At 34.5% G+C, this 19,430-nt stretch overlaps 1 protein-coding gene across 1 annotated transcript; it reads right to left on the reverse strand.

Moving 5' to 3' along the window:
• Positions 1–11,289: 11,289 nt before the first annotated feature.
• LOC142352931 (uncharacterized) lies at positions 11,290–18,246 on the reverse strand. The gene is made up of 4 exons (XM_075405088.1): positions 18,236–18,246; positions 16,271–16,467; positions 15,409–15,638; positions 11,290–11,388 (listed from the first exon to the last, which is right to left on the reverse strand). The coding sequence occupies exons 1-4, from the start codon at positions 18,244–18,246 to the stop codon at positions 11,290–11,292; spliced, it is 537 nt and encodes a 178-aa protein (XP_075261203.1).
• Between the last annotated feature and the right edge of the window lie 1,184 nt (positions 18,247–19,430).

Consider the following 19,430-nt stretch of genomic DNA (forward strand, 5'->3'; position numbering starts at 1 on the left):
AGCTTCGTACCAAAGGTGTTCAGGGAAGAAGCAAAATTCTGACTCTCATCCCGAACCAGCCCCTTTCTTCACCAGTCGATCCCATGCATCAGCTGTTCCTTGGTGTCACAAGAGACCTGCTTGGACATTTGTACGATAAGATGCTCACAAATCGGAAAAAGGATTTGAATCAGTTTCTGTCATCTATGAAGCTCCTTTGCGAATTGAAAAACTCTGTAAGACCCCTTGATTCGCTAAGTACTTTCAAAGCTAAAGAATTGAAAGTATTTCTGTTTTACATTGCACCTGTGACTTTTCCCCCATTCTTGTTCGGTGAGGATAGAGTGGGTAATGAAAATGATTTCATGCAGCTTGTCTTTGCCACTCGACTTTTGTATGACAACAAGCAGCACACAAAAGAATGCGATATTCTTTTGAACAAGTTCTGTAGAAGCATGAGTGATAAAACGGAAAAAACGGATACAATAAACTTCCATCTTCTGAGGCACTTGAGTTGGCAAGTCGAGAACGTAGGGCCATTGTTCACCACTTCGGCTGCAATGTTCGAGTCAGCCAACCGACTGTTGATTGCGCCTTTAACAGGAACAGTGAACCACTGTCAATTAATGGTATGCCCTTTCCTTCGAGCAAAACTTGTGTCAAAAATGGAAGTTGAAGACGATTCTTTGTCATCGATTATAAAAGGTATATGAGAACCGAAGAAATTCGACGAAAGTTTCTCGTTTACTGAAGGACAAGAAACCCAAAATTTCAAGAGTAAATTTCCAGAAGCTCAACTTTTCTGCCGTATCTATTATACCCATTTTCTAGGTTCTGTTTCTTACGGGCGTGGATCTAATGCTGACAATTTCATTGCAGCAGTGTTTGATGATAACATCTTCGTTGGCGAAATCCTTTTCTTTTACAGGAATCAAACAACTGGTTGCGTTGTTCGGAAATTTGAAAAAGTAAAAAAAATTAAGCTTGTCGAAACTGATATCAAATTAGAGGTTCCTTTTGGATTTATTGTTGGTAAGGACATCGAAAACATTGAAATCTCATTGAATGCCATTAAGTGCAAACTGTTTCGATTGGTGTTTCAAGACTCTGTTTACTTGATTTCTATGCTCAAACATTATGAGCATAATTGAATGAATTTTTCGGCAATCGAACTTAATTAGTGCTTAAACACCCCCACATTTTTTAATTTTGTCAGTTTGGTTAATTCTCATTGTAAGCTTTTTTTTACTAATTGATTTGTTATTAATTTGTTAATTAATTTGTTTTGAATTTTAACGGAATAATGCTAGCACTGCAGGTTCTTTTCATCAACGCTATATGCTCAGGGTCATTAATTTGAGAGCTAAGAGTTTTTTGCCTCCTTGCATTTTTATAATAAAGTTTTAATTTTATTTCAACATATTCAGATTGATTAGATTTGAGTGCTAAGGGGGTTTGTTGCCTCCTTGCACTTTTATGAAAGGTTTAAGTATATGCTGACTTATTCATGTTGATTAGATTTGAGAGCTAAGGGGGTTTGATGCCTCCTTGCACTTTGATAATAAAGGTTTAAATTGATTTCAACATATTCATATTGATTAGATTTGAGTGCTAAGGGGGTTTGTTGCCTCCTTGCACTTTTATAATAAAGGTTTAAATTTATTTCAACATATTCAGATTGATTAGATTTGAGTGCTAAGGGGGTTTGTTGCCTCCTTGCACTTTGATAATAAAGGTTTAAATTTATTTCAACATATTCAGATTGATTAGATTTGAGTGCTAAGGTGGTTTGTTGCCTCCTTGCACTTTTATAAAAGGTTTAAGTATATGCTGACTTATTCAGGTTGATTAGATTTGAGAGCTAAGGGGGTTTGATGCCTCCTTGCACTTTGATAATAAAGGTTTAAATTGATTTCAACATATTCAGATTGATTAGATTTGAGTGCTAAGGGGGTTTGTTGCCTCCTTGCACTTTTATAATAAAGGTTTAAATTTATTTCAACATATTCAGATTAGATTTGAGTGCTAAGGGGGTTTGTTGCCTCCTTGCACTTTGATAATAAAGGTTTAAATTTATTTCAACATATTCAGATTGATTAGATTTGAGTGCTAAGGGGGTTTGTTGCCTCCTTGCACTTTTATAATAAAGGTTTAAATTTATTTCAACATATTCAGATTGAAGGGGGTTTGTTGCCTCCTTGCACTTTTATAATAAAGGTTTAAATTTATTTCAACAAATTCAGATTGATTAGATTTGAGTGCTAATGGGGTTTGTTGCCTCCTTGCACTTTTTTAATAAAGGTTTAAATTTATTTCAACATATTCAGATTGATTAGATTTGAGTGCTAAGGGGGTTTGTTGCCTCCTTGCACTTTTATAATAAAGGTTTAAATTTATTTCAACATATTCAGATTGATTAGATTTGAGTGCTAAGGGGGTTTGTTGCCTCCTTGCACTTTTATAATAAAGGTTTAAATTTATTTCAACATATTCAGATTGATTAGATTTGAGTGCTAAGGGGGTTTGTTGCCTCCTTGCACTTTGATAATAAAGGTTTAAATTTATTTCAACATATTCAGATTGATTAGATTTGAGTGCTAAGGGGGTTTGTTGCCTCCTTGCACTTTTATAATAAAGGTTTAAATTTATTTCAACATATTCAGATTGATTAGATTTGAGTGCTAAGGGGGTTTGTTGCCTCCTTGCACTTTTATAATAAAGGTTTAAATTTATTTCAACATATTCAGATTGATTAGATTTGAGTGCTAAGGGGGTTTGTTGCCTCCTTGCACTTTTATAATAAAGGTTTAAATTTATTTCAACAAATTCAGATTGATTAGATTTGAGTGCTAATGGGGTTTGTTGCCTCCTTGCACTTTTTTAATAAAGGTTTAAATTTATTTCAACATATTCAGATTGATTAGATATGAGTGCTAAGGGGGTTTGTTGCCTCCTTGCACTTTTTTAATAAAGGTTTAAATTTATTTCAAGATATTCAGATTGATTAGATATGAGTGCTAAGGGGGTTTGTTGCCTCCTTGCACTTTTATAAAAGGTTTAAGTATTTGCTGACTTATGTTGATTAGATTTGAGTGCTAAGGGGGTTTGTTGCCTCCTTGCACTTTTATAAAAGGTTCCGTGTGTGTGTGTGTGCGTGTGTGTGTATGTATGTATGTATGTATGTATGTATGTATGTATGTATGTATGTATGTATGTATGTATGTATGTATGTATGTATGTATGTATGTATGTATGTATGTATGTATGTATGTATGTATGTATGTATGTATGTATGTATGTATGTATGTATGTATGTATGTATGTATGTATGTATGTATGTATGTATGTATGTATGTATGTATGTATGTATGTATGTATGTATGTATGTATGTATGTATGTATGTATGTATGTATGTATGTATGTATGTATGTATGTATGTATGTATGTATGTATGTATGTATGTATGTATGTATGTATGTATGTATGTATGTATGTATGTATGTATGTATGTATGTATGTATGTATGTATGTATGTATGTATGTATGTATGTATGTATGTATGTATGTATGTATGTATGTATGTATGTATGTATGTATGTATGTATGTATGTATGTATGTATGTATGTATGTATGTATGTATGCATGTATGTATGTATGTATGTATGTATGTATGTATGTATGTATGTATGTATGTATGTATGTATGTATGTATGTATGTATGTATGTATGTATGTATGTATGTATGTATGTATGTATGTATGTATGTATGTATGTATGTATGTATGTATGTATGTATGTATGTATGTATGTATGTATGTATGTAAATATATATGTGTGTGTGTGTGTGTATGTGTATGTATGTGTATTTTCGAAAGAAGGTTTTGCGAAAAGAAGGTTTTGCGAAAAGAAGGTATTTTGCAATCGATTTTCAAAAGAGAAGACCCATGGCAGAATTCTTGGAAGATCGGTTTTGCAAAAAGAAGGATCGATTTTGCAAAAAGAAGTTAAAAAACTATAAAAAACTAAAAACTTTTCATAATTTGGATCAAAAACGAAAAAAAAATAAATTCTGATGTCTTTATTTTCAAATACGATGCTCATATGTTTCTTTGATGTGTTCCCATTTTCTTTAATTTTTTTTTTGTTTTGACCCCAAAAACCTTAAACCATAGTCCATTTGGTCTTAAAAAACTAACAATTTCATGTTTTGGGTCAAAAACGAAAAAAAATCAATTCTGATGTCTTTATTTTCAAATACGATGCTCATATGTTTCTTTGATGTGTTCCCGTTTTCTTTGATTTTTTTTTGTTTTGACCCCAAAAACCTTAAACCATAGTCCATTTGGTCTTAAAAAACTAACACTTTCATATTTTGGGTCAAAAACGAAAAAAAAAATCAATTCTGATGTCTTTATTTTCAAATACGATGCTCATATGTTTCTTATATTTTATCGGTGTTTTTGCATTTCTTTGGTCGCTTGCGGCCAATTGAGTGTTTGCGGAGCCTGATTTTTCAATGAGATTTTAGACTACGGAAGTTTAACGGAAAAACGTTCAAAGTCGCCTCTGATCAGACCCAATTGCGTTCGAAGTCGCGTCTGATCAGACCCAATTCCGTTCGAAGTCGCGTCTGATCAGACCCAATTGCGTTCGAAGTCGCGTCTGATCAGACCCAATTGCGTTCGAAGTCGTCTCTGATCAGACCCAACTGCGCTCGAAGTCGTCTCTGATCAGACCCAACTGCGCTCGAAGTCGCCTCTGATCAGACCCAAGTGCGCTCGAAGAGGTTATGATCAGACCCAAGTGCGCTCGAAGAGGTTACGATCAGACCCAAGTGCGCTCGAAGAGGTTTATGATCAGACCCAATTGCGCTCGAATCCGCCTCTGATCAGACCCAATTGCGCTCGAAGTCGCCTCTGATCAGACCCAAGTGCGCTCGAATCCGCCTATGATCAGACTTTCCAGACCAAATTGACCTCTGATTAGACCATCTCCAGACTATGATCAGACCGTAGTGCGCTCGAAACTCGGAAAAGACCCTGTAATTTCGGTCTGGGATCACACGGGTGTGCGCTCGACTGGGTCTGATCAGAAGTCAATTTGGGTCTGGACCTCAACCTGGGATATTGGTTGTTGAAAGATGAAATTCATTATTGTTTTATTGATAAATTTCAGGTTTTACCAGCATGTTTTCTTTTTCCTCGGCGGAGGACCTCGTTCAAAAGGGCTGATAAAAATACCCGTCGGGTCTACTTTTGCTTATGAAAATAACCAAGCTGACCAAAATCACCGTCGAGCTTTGACTGAATCATGGTCGACACTCCTTCAATGTACCGATGCGTTCATTGTCTTGCTCAAAAATTCCCATTACGACGCAGAGTTATACCCAAATCGTCAAGATTAGATATGCCCGATGCGTGTATCTCGTGTTCGTTTTTAGTATTTTAATACATTGAAAAAGGAACAATAATGCGGAAAATAGCTACTTAAGCAGAAACCGGCAAAATGGAAAGGAAATTAGCAACCCGTGTTCCCAAAAGTGTCCTAATACTAGTCGCGAAATACAAGTACAAACTTTGAATCCATTTTCCGCGCGGCTTGTATCACACATCTGCTCCATTTATGTATCGATTTTTTGCACAATTTGGCATATAATACGCAGCTAAGCCTAACTTAATTACTACTTATTTAATTAAGCCTAATTTATTACTACTAGAGGTACTTTATTACTACTTTATTACTACTTAAAGTGCTTTATTACCACTCATTACTACTTTTTAGTACTTTTTATTACTACTAATTAAAATTGGTCAGTCTAACATTGATATACAAAGCCTTTGATGTGCGAGGAATTTTTCGGAAAAAAAATCAGTTTTCGTGGTTGCATGTATTTAAAGCACTTTAAAGCTTTGAAAACTTTAAATCTTGATTAAAGTGCTTATTGCATGCTCAAAATGCGCACGAATAATGAATACTGAAATTGAGCGGAAACGTGCTACTAGATTTGTTCTCTTTTTTGCACCGAATGTTCTTTTATTTTGCAAAATTGGCGGAATCCCTTTTGCGAAAATTAAGATGCAAAGGATGTCTCCTAATTTCGTTCATTGTTTGTATCTAATTTTCGAGCCAATTTTACTAAGGTGGAAATCGTGGGTTATACCTCTGCGTCGTAATGCTTATGAAGCGACACGTCCAGACCAAAACAAGATATGATCCAGACTTTCATGATTTCTTTTCTATGAATTCTCTTCTATGAATTGGTTTTATGATGTAGACTTTGAAATCCTAGTTGGCGAAAATGGGTCAAAAGTTAAATAGCCGGAGCTTGATGAAAGCCATTCAGCGCAAATCCAGCCCGGTAATTTTGTTAGAAAAGCGCTGAAATGAAGCAGGAACTTATATTATTTCCCAAAAAGTCTGTCTTTAATTGTATTGATCTCAGTACTTAAAAACTGATACATGAAACAATTCTAGGTTGTAATGGCAAAAATTTTTCTTATTTCATTACTATTGGGTCTAGTCAGCCCAATTTGAAATAACAATGCAACAGCGATGTTAATATTGATTATAATTTGATCAATTTTTTTGTGAGTGATATATTACTTTCAATCTTGCCACTTCAGTGAAAAGAAAATTGCAAGATTTAACAACAGATCATAAAAGTTATTTATAACTAAATCCAGGAAAAAATGGAGAGGCGTTAAATGGTCAAGAAATGTTTTCGAAAACCGGTATTTGGCAAAACTAAAAACTTGTAGCCAGGAGGTTTTCAATTAAAAATACCTCATATGAAGTTGTGAGCTGAAAAAATAACAGATTTAGTGTCACCCTGATAAGCTTGCTAAGTTGTTTAGTCAATATTTGATCGTTGTGTTCCTGGAAAATCAATAAATTTTCCTGATGAATTGCTTTGTTTTTGTTTAAACTGTCTAGACTGGCAATTTTTGAGAACGGCTAACGTCAATGTTTTTGTTAATGCCATAACATCTCATGAAGCTTATTACATATTCAATTTCGGTCAGTCAGGAACTTTTCATGAATAATTTGGTCAAGGACGGAGTTTTTTTCAGTCTAGATCTCAACCAAGGCAGCGAGTCACATTACTCAACGGAAATGCCTTAATGTAAATTTTGATGCCTCTAAAGTAAGAATCAGGACCTTTTAAAGTAGAATCAAAAATTCATCAGTTCAAAATTTATGTTTATTGTTAGAAATTGAAAAGTCCGGGTTTCAATAGTAAAAAGTTAAATTTTAGTTATCAAAAAATATTTTGAGCCGGAGAGCTCGTTAAGATCAATCGTGATTTCATTTTTCTGTCAACTTTCGTTGACCATTTGCTCAAAAAGTTTGAAATCGTTCTGTTTGTACCGGTTTCAATTTTTAAACCTTTTTCGAGCTTTTTAATATCCCATCAGTCGTTCCATAATTTTTTTCTTTGCATGGTTTCTTCAATTCACGTTTGTTTTTCAATTTATTCCGGTTACTTTAAGAAGAAATGTTATATTACACCTGCAGTTTTAATTGCACAGCAAAAAATGAATTTGAACGCACAAGTTGTTGCCATAGTTTTCAACCAACTATTTATTGTTCATGCGCTTTTCAGAATGTATAGCATTTCTCTGTTCAGGTTTCTGGGTTTGGGTGCTTGTATCTTCTTTTGTTGCTTATATCACCCAGCATCTTATATACATATAAGCTGCAAGCCTGAATTTATGCTGGAAAAACTTGGAAGAGAATATCTCAGGAATACAAATTTTCTGCGAATTTTCAAACATTTCTGTGGAGAATAACCAGAGTAGTGGCAACTATTAACTCAAATTGTTTCCACACAAGATTGTTGGAAAAGGAAGAATAAAAACAATTATCAGAAATTATTTTGCTCAACTAATTCGAGAACATTTTCCGTCTAATGTTTGCTATAGATTTACATTGAAAAACTCCGTGAACAAGTTATGGGTCAAGTGTTTGGCACAACTGTGATTGTTCGTTTTCTTTCGTTTTTTAACGAAAGAAAAAGTCCACTAATTACAGTGGCTTGCCCAAAAATTCTCCAAATTGCAAAAAGAAATACAAAACAACTTGAGCATTTCCAAAATATTCACCTGGCAGAGAAGAAAAAATTCTGATATCGCTCAAAGAAACCAGTCAGGGCCATTTTTCTGTCCATTGAAAAATTAATTTGGTTTTGGGTAGAATATATGAGATGTTTTAGGTTGGTATAAGCTCAAATCAGAAAAAAACATGATCATACTAGCAAATTTCTCGTAAAATGTTTTAAACCAATTTTTTGCTAGTTTTGAAATGCATTAATTATAAAAAAGTTTCCTCTTAAAACTCTACCTCGCTTAACTGCACAACAATCAAGAATAGTCAATTCCTGGCCAAGAATTGACTCAAGATTTGCCAGTCTTTGCCAAGACTTGACTTAGACTTGACAAGCTTTGACTTAATAAGACTTAAGATTGGAGATAAGACGTGATCAGCGCTGATTTGTCAATTCAAAACTTGTATTTCACTGGTCAACTACTGATCAAGACTTGAAAGTCGTCCTGGGAACAGCTTTATGTTCTTTGATAATCTTTTAACCAAACTTATTCATGAAAAGACATTCATTGACCAAAATAAGCTTTGAGAGGACTCCATAACATATACAGACTTCAACAAAAATGTCGACGTTTGATTTGCGCTAAGACGAGCCGGGAAAAAGCGTGCAAATTTAAAGTTTAAAATGAGATTTCATCATTACAGTGCAGAGGTATACCCCAAAATTTCCGCCTTAGTAAAATTGGCTCGAAAATTAGTTACATAAAATGAACGAAATTAGATGACATCCTTTGTATCTTACTTTTCGCAAAAGGGGTCCACCAATTTTGCGAAATAAAAGAACATTCGGTGCGAAAAGTAGGTAACAAATCTTGTAGTACGTTTCCGCTTAATTTAAGTATCTATTATTCGCGAGCATTTTGAGCATGCAATAAGCACTTTTATAAAGATTTAATTGCAGCTTTCAAAGCTTTAAAGTGCTTTAAATACATGCAACCACAAAAACTGATTTTTTTCCTAAAAATCCCTCGCACATCAAAGGCGTTGTGTATCAATGTGGGACTGGTCAATTTTAATAAGTAGTAATAAATAGTACTAATAAGTAGTAATAATTAGTAATAAAATACTATAAGTAGTAATAAAGTAGTAATAAAGTACTACTAGTAGTAATAAGTAAGGCTTAATTAAATAAGTAGTAATTAAGTTAGGCTTAATTGCGGATTATATGCGAAATCGAGCTACATTGTGTGCAAAAAATTGATACGTAAGTTGAGCGGATGCGTGATACAACTCGCGCGAAAAATAGGTTATTAAGTTTGTACTTGTATTCGGCGGCTAAAATTAGGACACTTTTGCGAACACGGGATACGATATTCCCTTCCATTTTGCCGGTTTCTGCTAAAGTAGCTATTTTCCGCAATATTGTACCACTTTGAATGTATTAAAATAGTAAAAACGAACACGAGATACACACATCGGGCATATCTGCCCGTGACGATTTGGGTATACCTCTGCACTGTAATGATTCTCGTTTAAAGCTCACGAACATAATAGATACGTCTAATTTTGGAGTACAATTCGCAACAATTTATAATAAGGAACTCAGTTTAAAACCAAGATTTAGTTCACAAAGCTGATACAATTGTAACGAAAAGTTAACAAGAGTCATACATCTCCGGCTACGGAAAAGTGAAGTTCTGCTACGAAATGGAACCTTTTTTGCCACAAAGCAAAAATTTGGTTTCAGAGGGGCCATCGCTTACGATTGTGCGTGGAAGACAGTCAGGTGGACGGAAGGTGCCTGTTAGCTGCCCAAACAAGATAAACTTTATAATTTACTAAAAAATTTAGAAAATTACAAGGAAAACTTGCGTTTTGAAGAGGCTTTTTTTGAACGAGACAATGCTCCTCTGCGTAAAGCAAAGATTTTGAGCTAATTCATACAACATAAAGAAGTGGAGGTACTGAAATGGCCAGCATTTACCCTCATTCCTTATTCCAGGGAAAATTGATTGGCGATTTTGAAACCGAAATTGTGGAAACACACAGTTTCATGTAGAAATTTGAAAAAAGTTTGAGGAATTTGGAACGAAATCGACGCAGATGTACTTGTTCAAAAGCTATAGAAAACATCTATAAGATGTTCAAAACGCTAAAGGTTTAGTAATTTGTTACTTGTGAGAATGTTGTTTTTTAATGTTAGTATTACTCTCTAAAAACTGTTTTTTTTTAGTAATTTAGTGTGTTTTTAAAGATCGTGGTCAATTTAGAACATGACTTACATCGTTGCTGTACTCTCAAGTGCGAAGCCAACGTCACCGGAAGTCGAACAGCAAAACCTTAACATAAATAATTCTGCTGTTTATGCACTAAAAATGATCTTGGTGAGAAGGCTATAGACAAATACGACATGAAAAAATTTTCTAATTGATTCTTTCCTTTGGTAAATCTGGAATGAAACGGAAACTCTGACGACGAAAATAGAGTACTTTTTGGTTAAAAGTCATTCTTTATCAATTATTCTTTTTTATTAATCAAAAAATCCTGAAGCTGGAGAGTTCTTAATCTAGTAGTTATAACAGCTAGGAAATTTTGAATTTTGCTTTTTTAGTCGTGATTACATATAATATACATTATTGTGATTCCGAATTGATCATTCTGTATACAAAATTAAACAATATTTTCAGATCTTTTCTATTTTTTGTCGGCTTATATTCTAGAATCAACAACCGTTTTTAATGGAGATTGAGATTTTTTCTATAATTCAGAGTTGTATAACCTGTACAAAAAACGTAAAATTTTCCAAACATTTTTTTTATAGCTTACAATTTTGGTTATTAGTTTTGCTATCATTCATATCTTGCATTACTCTTGCAAAATTATTGCGATTTTCCAAACAATTTGCAAACAATCTTCCCGTACCTAGCTTTAAGGCTGTCTGATTCAGAGTTAATTCAGTGATTCAATCTGAATTATCTTCTGATTCAGAGGACTACAGAATATTTTGTCTGAGTTGCTCTGATTCAGAGCAATTCAGAATTCACTTCACAGTTGGTTCTGAATCAGTAAAAAAAAACTTGAAAATTTTCTGAAATTGACCTGAAACAGTACTGATTGCCACTGAGTGTTAGGTACGGGTTGTCTGATTGGAACATTCTTATCACATGGTTGATTTGTTCAGTAAAAAAAATAGGATTAAAAAATTGAATAGAACATTGTTTCCATCATTTGGTTTGTCTTTATGTGACTGAAAGAATTGACAGACTTACAAAATTTCATCTGTAGTTTCTTGAAAATTCACATTCGAAATTTGCACTTGCTTCGCTAGTCCGTAAAATTCCACTCCATCTTTTTGAAGTTGTACCTGAAAATACACAACCCTCACATCGATTAGCCCCCCAATACCTCCCCCCCCCCCTCTCCCCACATATTCCCCTACCCCATCTTCCATCTCTTATATTCATGCCTTCACACCCCCCTTATTACACCCGCAAAAAAGTAGACTTTTAGGCTTTTGTGAACAACAGTGACAAGAGATTCAATTAGCCTAAAAGTGAAGTTCCCGGTTTTATTTTCTTTTCTAATTACTTGGAATCAAACTTAGGAAAAAAACAAAATTATCATAAGTGAAGATCAGCAATGTGTCTTCTCAATCAGAACTTTGTAAGGTAGAGGGCTTTTAATAAAATTGATTTTAAAAAAGGTAGCATGTCTTTCATTTATGTCAAAAATCACACGTTTAACGGCTGTAGTTGAAAATTCCAAATTCGAGTGAACATACGTAAGTAATTGTATATATTGGTGTCTAATGCCTCCATCCCCCCCCCCCCCCCCCCCCCGTCATACCTAGTTCTTCTTTCATCGAATTTTCGGGTCTTTCCCATTATAGCCCCCCCCCCCCAGAATTAATAGCCCCCCCCCCCAGAATTAATAGCCCCCCCCCTTTATGCTATAATTAGCTTTATGGGGGGGGGGTATAGTTTATCTATAACTATAATTTCTAAGCTGGGGGGGGCTATAATGGGAAAGACCCGAATTTTCCATTGTCGTCCCAAAGAAAATCATTTGAACTGATGAATTTAGGCACAAAAAATGTATCATAAGCCGTAAACTATCTTTGAGGAGATAGAAAATTCCTCACAAAATTGTGTAGGAAAAAATTATTCACGCGGAATTTTCTTATTTGTCAACGCTAGCTGCCACTTATTCTACATAAACTTTGCGTTTCTGAGCTCAGATCTTGCATAACCTTTGTCAAAATTTTGCGGCGCATATCTAGCATAAATTTACCGTTTATAGTCTTAGGTTTTGGACAGACATCGCGCTTCGAAGCGTAGATCTTACATATTTCTGGCGTTTGTTTTTGTACATTTCAAATAGGTTTAGACTCCAAACAGTGACATCCTGCAATGTTGCTGCGTCTTCTACCACTCTATGACCATACACTAGTTCACATAAGCAATGTTTTTTTTTGTAATTTGTACTCGAAAATCACATTTCTTGTGCTTGTTGAAGCGTTGGACGCTTTCAATTGCGTTGGTTTTCGAACAAAGTCACCCGTAACTTGTGGCCGAGAAAAACTGAATTCATTTTTTTGCCAATTTTGTTTCCAGCGCCACCTTTTTTTATTCCTTGGGCATACAATTTTAGGTAAAAAAACGATTCAGCAACGTAGAAACGAAAATTTTATTGTCAAAAAACAAAAAAAAAGCACGCTTAGTTGTGCAAGAACCCGCCGGAAACGACAAGAAATATCAAATCTATGAAATAATGAAGTTTGAAAAACTTTCAAATGTCAAAGCTGTGAAAAATTTTTTGAGAGTCGCTAGAATTTTTTTCTGGTCTCCAGCACTTCAACTCGCATAGGTTGATTGCATGGTCAAATGGCAATGGAACCTAGTGGTTGGCTAAATGCAATACCAAAATCTAGGGATTTAAAAATTTTTGCATTTTTTGTTAAGCGTTATTAAAATTATGAAAGATTAATGCGAACATAAAAAGTAATTTATTTAAAAAGAAATTAAGAATTGAATTCAAACAAGATCTGCGTCATAAAACGCCAAATATATGGAAGATCTACGGTAGGAAACTCATAGAAATGACACATACACTCAACATCTACGCTTAAGTACGCAAAATTTGAAACGCTAAAATTATGCAAAATCAACGTCTAGAGACGACAAAAATTTGCAAGATCTATACTTGGAACCGTAAGAACTTTAAATCAAGGCTTAGGAACCTTGATGTTTTCCTCTGGGCATGTTTAGCGTTGATTTTCAATAAAATAAACTCTAATAATGATTATATCATACAATTAATTGCATCCGTGTATCGCAGAAATCAAACAATATTTTTGCAAGGATAAACCTAATTTTTGAGGTTAAGATGGGCACCTGGTGAACGACTGAGTTTTAAAATCAAAAGGCGCAGCAAAACGGCTTGCATAGGACCGGTTGCTCCACAACAAATTGTAATATAAAAGGTTTTTAATACAGCGTATTTTCAACTCCTAATGTATTGAAGACAAACAATAAATTAATGAGAAAATGTGAATGTTTTTGTACGAAGCGGCTTCCTTTTTCTTTGTTTTTCATGACAGTTTGGCTATTGAAAATAACTGAAAAAAAACAAAAGCTATGTTTTTGTTCTAATATTTTGTAATTGTGTTTTGAGGCAACTGGAATGAGTGACTACAAGACTTAGAATGAAAGATAAAAGCCATTTTGTGAGAACATCCTTTTTCCCAATTTATTATTTGGTTCAAATTTTAATATATCAAAATCCAATATCAACAAGTTTGAATACAAATCTAGGAAAAATCAAATACGCTTCTTAGCTTGCTGAACATTCAAATGAATTTTAAATTTTCTTTACTTCACGACATTTATTTGTAGATAATTCTGGCATTAGCGTCTAGTTAGCTCGTTTTTAACCTTGTAGTTATCCAAAAGGCAACTAACAAAAAAAATATAATCTCTCCACCTTTATTGACAACAAAAACCAGCCTTTTTTCAAAAAAAAAATTAAACGAAATTCTATGGTCTAATAAAGACATCACAAGGCCTCAGCTCTATTAAAAGAAACACATGTGTTTCCACCATATAATTTTGCAGGTTGAAGGATTACAAATTAAACGAAAATTAAAATTTAAAAATGAAAATTAAAAAAAAATCAATTGAAATTAAAAATTAAAAACAGAAATTTTTGTCGCAAGATTCTGCGCTTCGAGAGCTCTCATATAGTACCACTGTTTTTTAAATTGTGGATTCAATTTTCCATTTTGAACTGACGGAAGGAAAAAGCCTATCGTTACTATTCCACCCTTTCTCAATGACAATACGTAACGTGGGTCTTATCGAGATTTTTCATTTTCCTTTACCAGGTAAAACATACTGATTTGATTTCAGGTTTTCTCTTACATCGTAAATCCCCAATAATACCACTTGTCCGATATACTGATATTAGAAAAATCCATACTTGTCATATACTATTGCAGCAACCTGGAAAGTGAACCCATTTTTCAATTATCTTGCGTATGATTCTTGAACAACATTGTATCAAAAACTAATTTCTTGCAATATTTAATTTCTCTCATTCATGTGCAATCGACGCCTGAACGAAAAGAATGTGTTTTGATGTTTACATCCCTCGTAAGAGGATATTTTTTATATGCTCGTGCTGAAAAAAAGACAAACTCAGACTCTCAGTTTCGACCCTGTTTCTAAACACAAGTTGAGGTCCCAGAATGAAGCGATTTCACCTCAGACCCAATTTAGGCGCATACCTGCGCGCATTGTCGCACGATTGGTCTCAGGACTATTTTCGTAGCGCAAAAATGGCTGAGTGTGGTCGGCCCAGGGGTAATTTTGGTCAGCGATGATTTCTTTAGGGGTCACTGTTGTCTGCGATATATCCTCCAGGTGTCACATTACGTCGCAAAACGTAAAAAAATAACCAAATTTGCTTGATTTTGTCAAGGTTTTTCACAACCCATGTTTTAAGAATAGAGTTAAAAGTGAGCGCGGAAAACAGTGAGAATAAGGCGAATTTAGTTCAAATTTGAGAAAGTTTGAACATATCTGTCACATTTGTTCACGATCTGTGTTTTTGAGCTGTCCTGGAACAAAAACTGCAAAAAATTGCCAATTAAGCAGAAATCAAAGAAGCCCTAATTGAGTTTCAGGATCTTTCTTTTGTTCGTGTCCCCCCTCCCCCCCCCCCCCCCCCCCCAAAAAAAAAAAAAATTGATACTGGACTTTTAGTTGACATTATAATATGGACACACTAAGCTTGGGGGGGGGGGGGACACAAACTATTTTTAAACATAGACAAAATTTATTCATTTGCAATTTAATCTTGAACCCGAATCTGAGTAACAACTTACCCAAATCTCGAATTCGCTCTGGTCCGCTGGTAGATTTTTGAGATACGTGAGATCATCGTCGACATACTCCACGTCAATCTCCTCCATAACTTTGCTTCCAGGAATTGATATTGCTCCATCATCGTATTTGTACACCCTAAGAGACTGGTAGTCTCTAGCTTGGGAGTTCACAGTGAATTTTACTGGCAATCGATCGGAACAGTAGATGCTGTATGCACTCGACACATCAGCTGCAATTCGAAAAGAGAATCTCTTGCCTTTTGAGAATCGCAATCCCTTTGAGGGGGGGGGGGGAGACAATCTTACTCAAAAACCACGAGAGCAGTGCTTGCAAGCTTCCAGCTATTATTTTACCTTAAAAACCTTACTAATCTTGGTACGGCCGTCTAGTACGGTGCCGTAGGAAACTTGACAAGACTTAGTACGGTTTTTTCTAAGACTTATACGGTGCCGTAGTAAGGCCTTAGTAAGTTTTCCAAGTCTGGTCAATCTGGGTGCTAAAAACAAAGTTGCTTACCATTATTTCAAATTACCAATTCCTTACTTAGATGGTTCTTTAAACCGTCTTGTTTATTTGGTTATTGTTCATTTGGTCAGATCATGAAAAGATCAAACAATGTCACTTGAGAGAGACACTTTTGAAATGGTTTGAAAGCCAGACATTGGGGTTCGAAGCGTCATCAAAAGTGAAAACGAATTAAACACGGTGAAAAAGTGTTGATAAATAACGCATTGATATATAGCACGTTTCCATGTAAAAATAATGCACGTGCGCCTGGGGGTCATAAAACATATATTCCCACTAAGATGGGGGGGGGGGCGAAACCGAATAGATCCGATTTTTGTTTTGCGATGACTTCACCTGAAATTTGGAAAACCCGATTGTGGAACCCAATTTCCCTTCCTGTGCTTCTGTTGTTGTTTGTCTTGTCCGACACAACCCAGTATTTTATCTGGTACTCTGTATTTCCAGTTGAGGAAAATTGTCTAAATCGTTGGGAAAAATCAACTTCACAGGGGTGTTCCTCGCTTATACAGTTGTCCACAACTGGGGTTGTTCTAAAAAACACAAAATTTTTATTCATGAATTCAAACTTAGTTAAATGGCCGAATTTTTTGGAATAGTGCAGCTTTGGAAACAATGGAAAATCGATTTCATGTTGGACATCGCTCTTTTTTTTGGAGATTGCCTAAAGCGCTCTCTTCAAGTTAACGCAAGAGCTTGAAGTGCATTATTTAAATCAGTATTTATATTATAAAGCAAACAAAATTTTAATTCGAAATTTCTTGTAAACAACGCTGAGCATATAATAATCAGAAACAAATCATAAAAAATAGTCGGTTTGTATCCGACTTAAAAACTGTCATTCTAAAATTATGCTTTGTTTTTCGGTCTGCGTGTAATCTCCTATTGAGATATAAGATTGTAAGACCATTTCTGTATTCTTATAACACAATAAGACTCCCAATTTAGGCCTCACTTTTTGAACAGTCTGTCCAATGTTAATATGAGGGTTCAAAGTGTCAATAAAAACAGGTTGCAGCGTTGTAGTTGAAGTTGAGTTAAAGTCCTTTCATAAAACGAGAGAAGTCCAATTTTTGGATCGGTGACGGTTACTCCTTTTATTAGTGGACGCGAAAGCATCCGCAAGCAAAGCCAAACTAGAGTTACAACGGAAGTCCAAAATTGAAAACAATTGGATTGTTGCCAAAAAATTTTCAAATGGAATTCTTAGTGATATTGATTGTTTGACAAGAGCTGAGCAAACTAACTTGCGACCAACCCTAGTCAAGACGGGCGATTTTTTGTTGCACAATATGCCAAAAAATAATTAATTGGCCAGATCTATTTGAATAATGGTTATCCTTTTAGATTCTGACGAAATAACTATTCTTCTGACAGTAAAACAGTTAACTTGCAACGGCCTGACAAGATTGAAAAAGTGAGTTCTGGTTGAGCTGCATTTCAATTGGTTGATAAAATATAATCATATGAAATTATTATCTCAAAAAATTATTTCCAATACAGTTGCCTTGTTGCTCCAAAAGAAGATTAAGTAAAAATGCATGCTATGATTGTTTACCTAATTACTTTTCCCCTTTTTGGTTACACTCGTTGATAAAAAGTTAGCAAATACAATATAATGCTAATTGAGACTGCAACGTATTCTCGAAAATGATGCAATAACGAAATAAACTATCTCTCCCTACTTCAAAAAATGATGCAATAACCAAAAAAAGCTTTAAAATTTAATTATTTGTTCTTTCTTGAGGCAAAGTAAGCATGTCAGTCACTCTACGTAAAATATACACTCGTTGACAAAAGCAATCGCACAAAAAAATTACATGGTAAATTGTCTTCTCTAGGATCAAATTTTAGTCAGCATAACCTCTGCCATTTCTTTTGTCTTTTAAGTCAATCGGCGTATAATCGTAGGTAGTTTAATAGATCCATTTTTGTATAAACTGACAATCTTATTTATAGAGGGAAACCAGATAAAATTGGGCCAGTTTACCTTTAAACAGTTGTATTTTAGGCCCATTTGCATTGTGAGTTCAATAATTTATGAGCAGCCTTGAAAGTTGAACACGTTTTATGTGGCCCACTGCTGTCTCGATATCTTCTGTAAGTAAGTTTGTAACTATCCAAAAACAGATTAATAAAACTTTGCATGATTATGCGTTGATTGATATAAAAATAAAAAAAACGGCAAAGTTCTGTTGAATAAAAAAGGTTTCTAAAATATGCAGTTTACCATGTACAATTGCATTCTGTGCGTTTACTTTTGTCAACGAGTGTAAATTGCACGTAGAGTGCATGGCATACCTATTGTGCATCATGAAATACAAATAAAAATTTTTTAAAGCATTTTCAGAGATGGTTTATCTGATTTTTGCGAAGATAATCTACAACTTCAATTAGCGCAATATTGTTGCACTAAATTTATTCAACGTGTAATAAAAATTACTTTACAGAATTTTCGCAAAAAAATCCGTTTTCAAAATTTTCCCACAAAAATTTTCATCTCATCGAAATCTGACAGAAAAATAACTATTTTTTGTGAATGTGACAGAATAGTTTTTCAGGCAGAAAAGGAATCAGGCAGAAAAATACTTGAATTGTTGGAACTTGGCAGAAAATGCTTATCCTGTACAAATTCGAGAAAAGTTGTTTATCTTGTAGGATTCTGGAGAAAAATGGTTTTTTGTACAAACCTGGTAGGAAAAAGGTTTATCTATTAGAAAGCTGTCGGAAAAAAATGTTTATCTTGTATGCATCTTGTAGATGCATCGTCTTGTAAAGATCTTCCAGAATCTGCCAGATTCCTACAAGATAATCATCCGTTCTCAACTAGGGTATACATATATTGCGCAAATTATACTGAGCATACGGGACGAGGGAGAACAGTATATAATGAGCAAATTTGTTCTACAAAGATAATCCTTTGAGCACCTGAAAAATCCTAACGATTGGCTACTTTATAGGTGTCAACAGACTTTAAAACTTTACGTACACTATCCAGTCAAGTGTGCAAAGTCGAGCCAAAAACCAGCATCGTTTTGGGTCATGCTTAAGTGCATCCGTAAAAATTGGCAGACCAGCAACAAAACTTGTGTCCCTCTAAGTTCAAGATGACTAATAAAGCCACAATAAATTGTTTTCATAGAGTAATTCAGTCGAACATGATCTTTCATAATTCGTGGCTTGAGCCTAGTTCAATCCCTAATGATGAAATTAATAGCATTTAAAAGAAAGGGAAAAAAATTATGCATTTGCTGAGACACTCATTTTTTGCACGATAATTGTCTGATAGAGTTTCTTATGGACTGGCTGAAATCAAAAATTCAAACAGAAAGAAAAAGAAAAGCTAAAAAATATATAAGTTCTCGTGCAACTTTTTTGTACTAATGTTCGGTGATTTGTAATATTGTCCGTTAAAAGCACAAAATTGTTTGCTTCACAAACATACTTGAGAGTACAAAAAAACAAAAAAAAATCATATAACCGTTAGTTTTGCGTA

Source organism: Convolutriloba macropyga, chromosome 14, assembly GCF_964194025.1.
Source record: "Convolutriloba macropyga chromosome 14, txConMacr16.3, whole genome shotgun sequence".
Classification (NCBI taxonomy): Eukaryota; Metazoa; Xenacoelomorpha; order Acoela; family Convolutidae; genus Convolutriloba; species Convolutriloba macropyga.

Coding starts and splice junctions, on each gene's coding strand:
- LOC142352931 (XM_075405088.1), bottom strand. Junction 15,639..16,270: donor TCGGGTTTTCCAAATTTCAG/GTGAAGTCATCG, acceptor TTCGAATTGCAG/CTGATGTGTCGAGTGCATAC. Junction 11,389..15,408: donor AGAGCGAATTCGAGATTTGG/GTAAGTTGTTAC, acceptor GTGTATTTTCAG/GTACAACTTCAAAAAGATGG.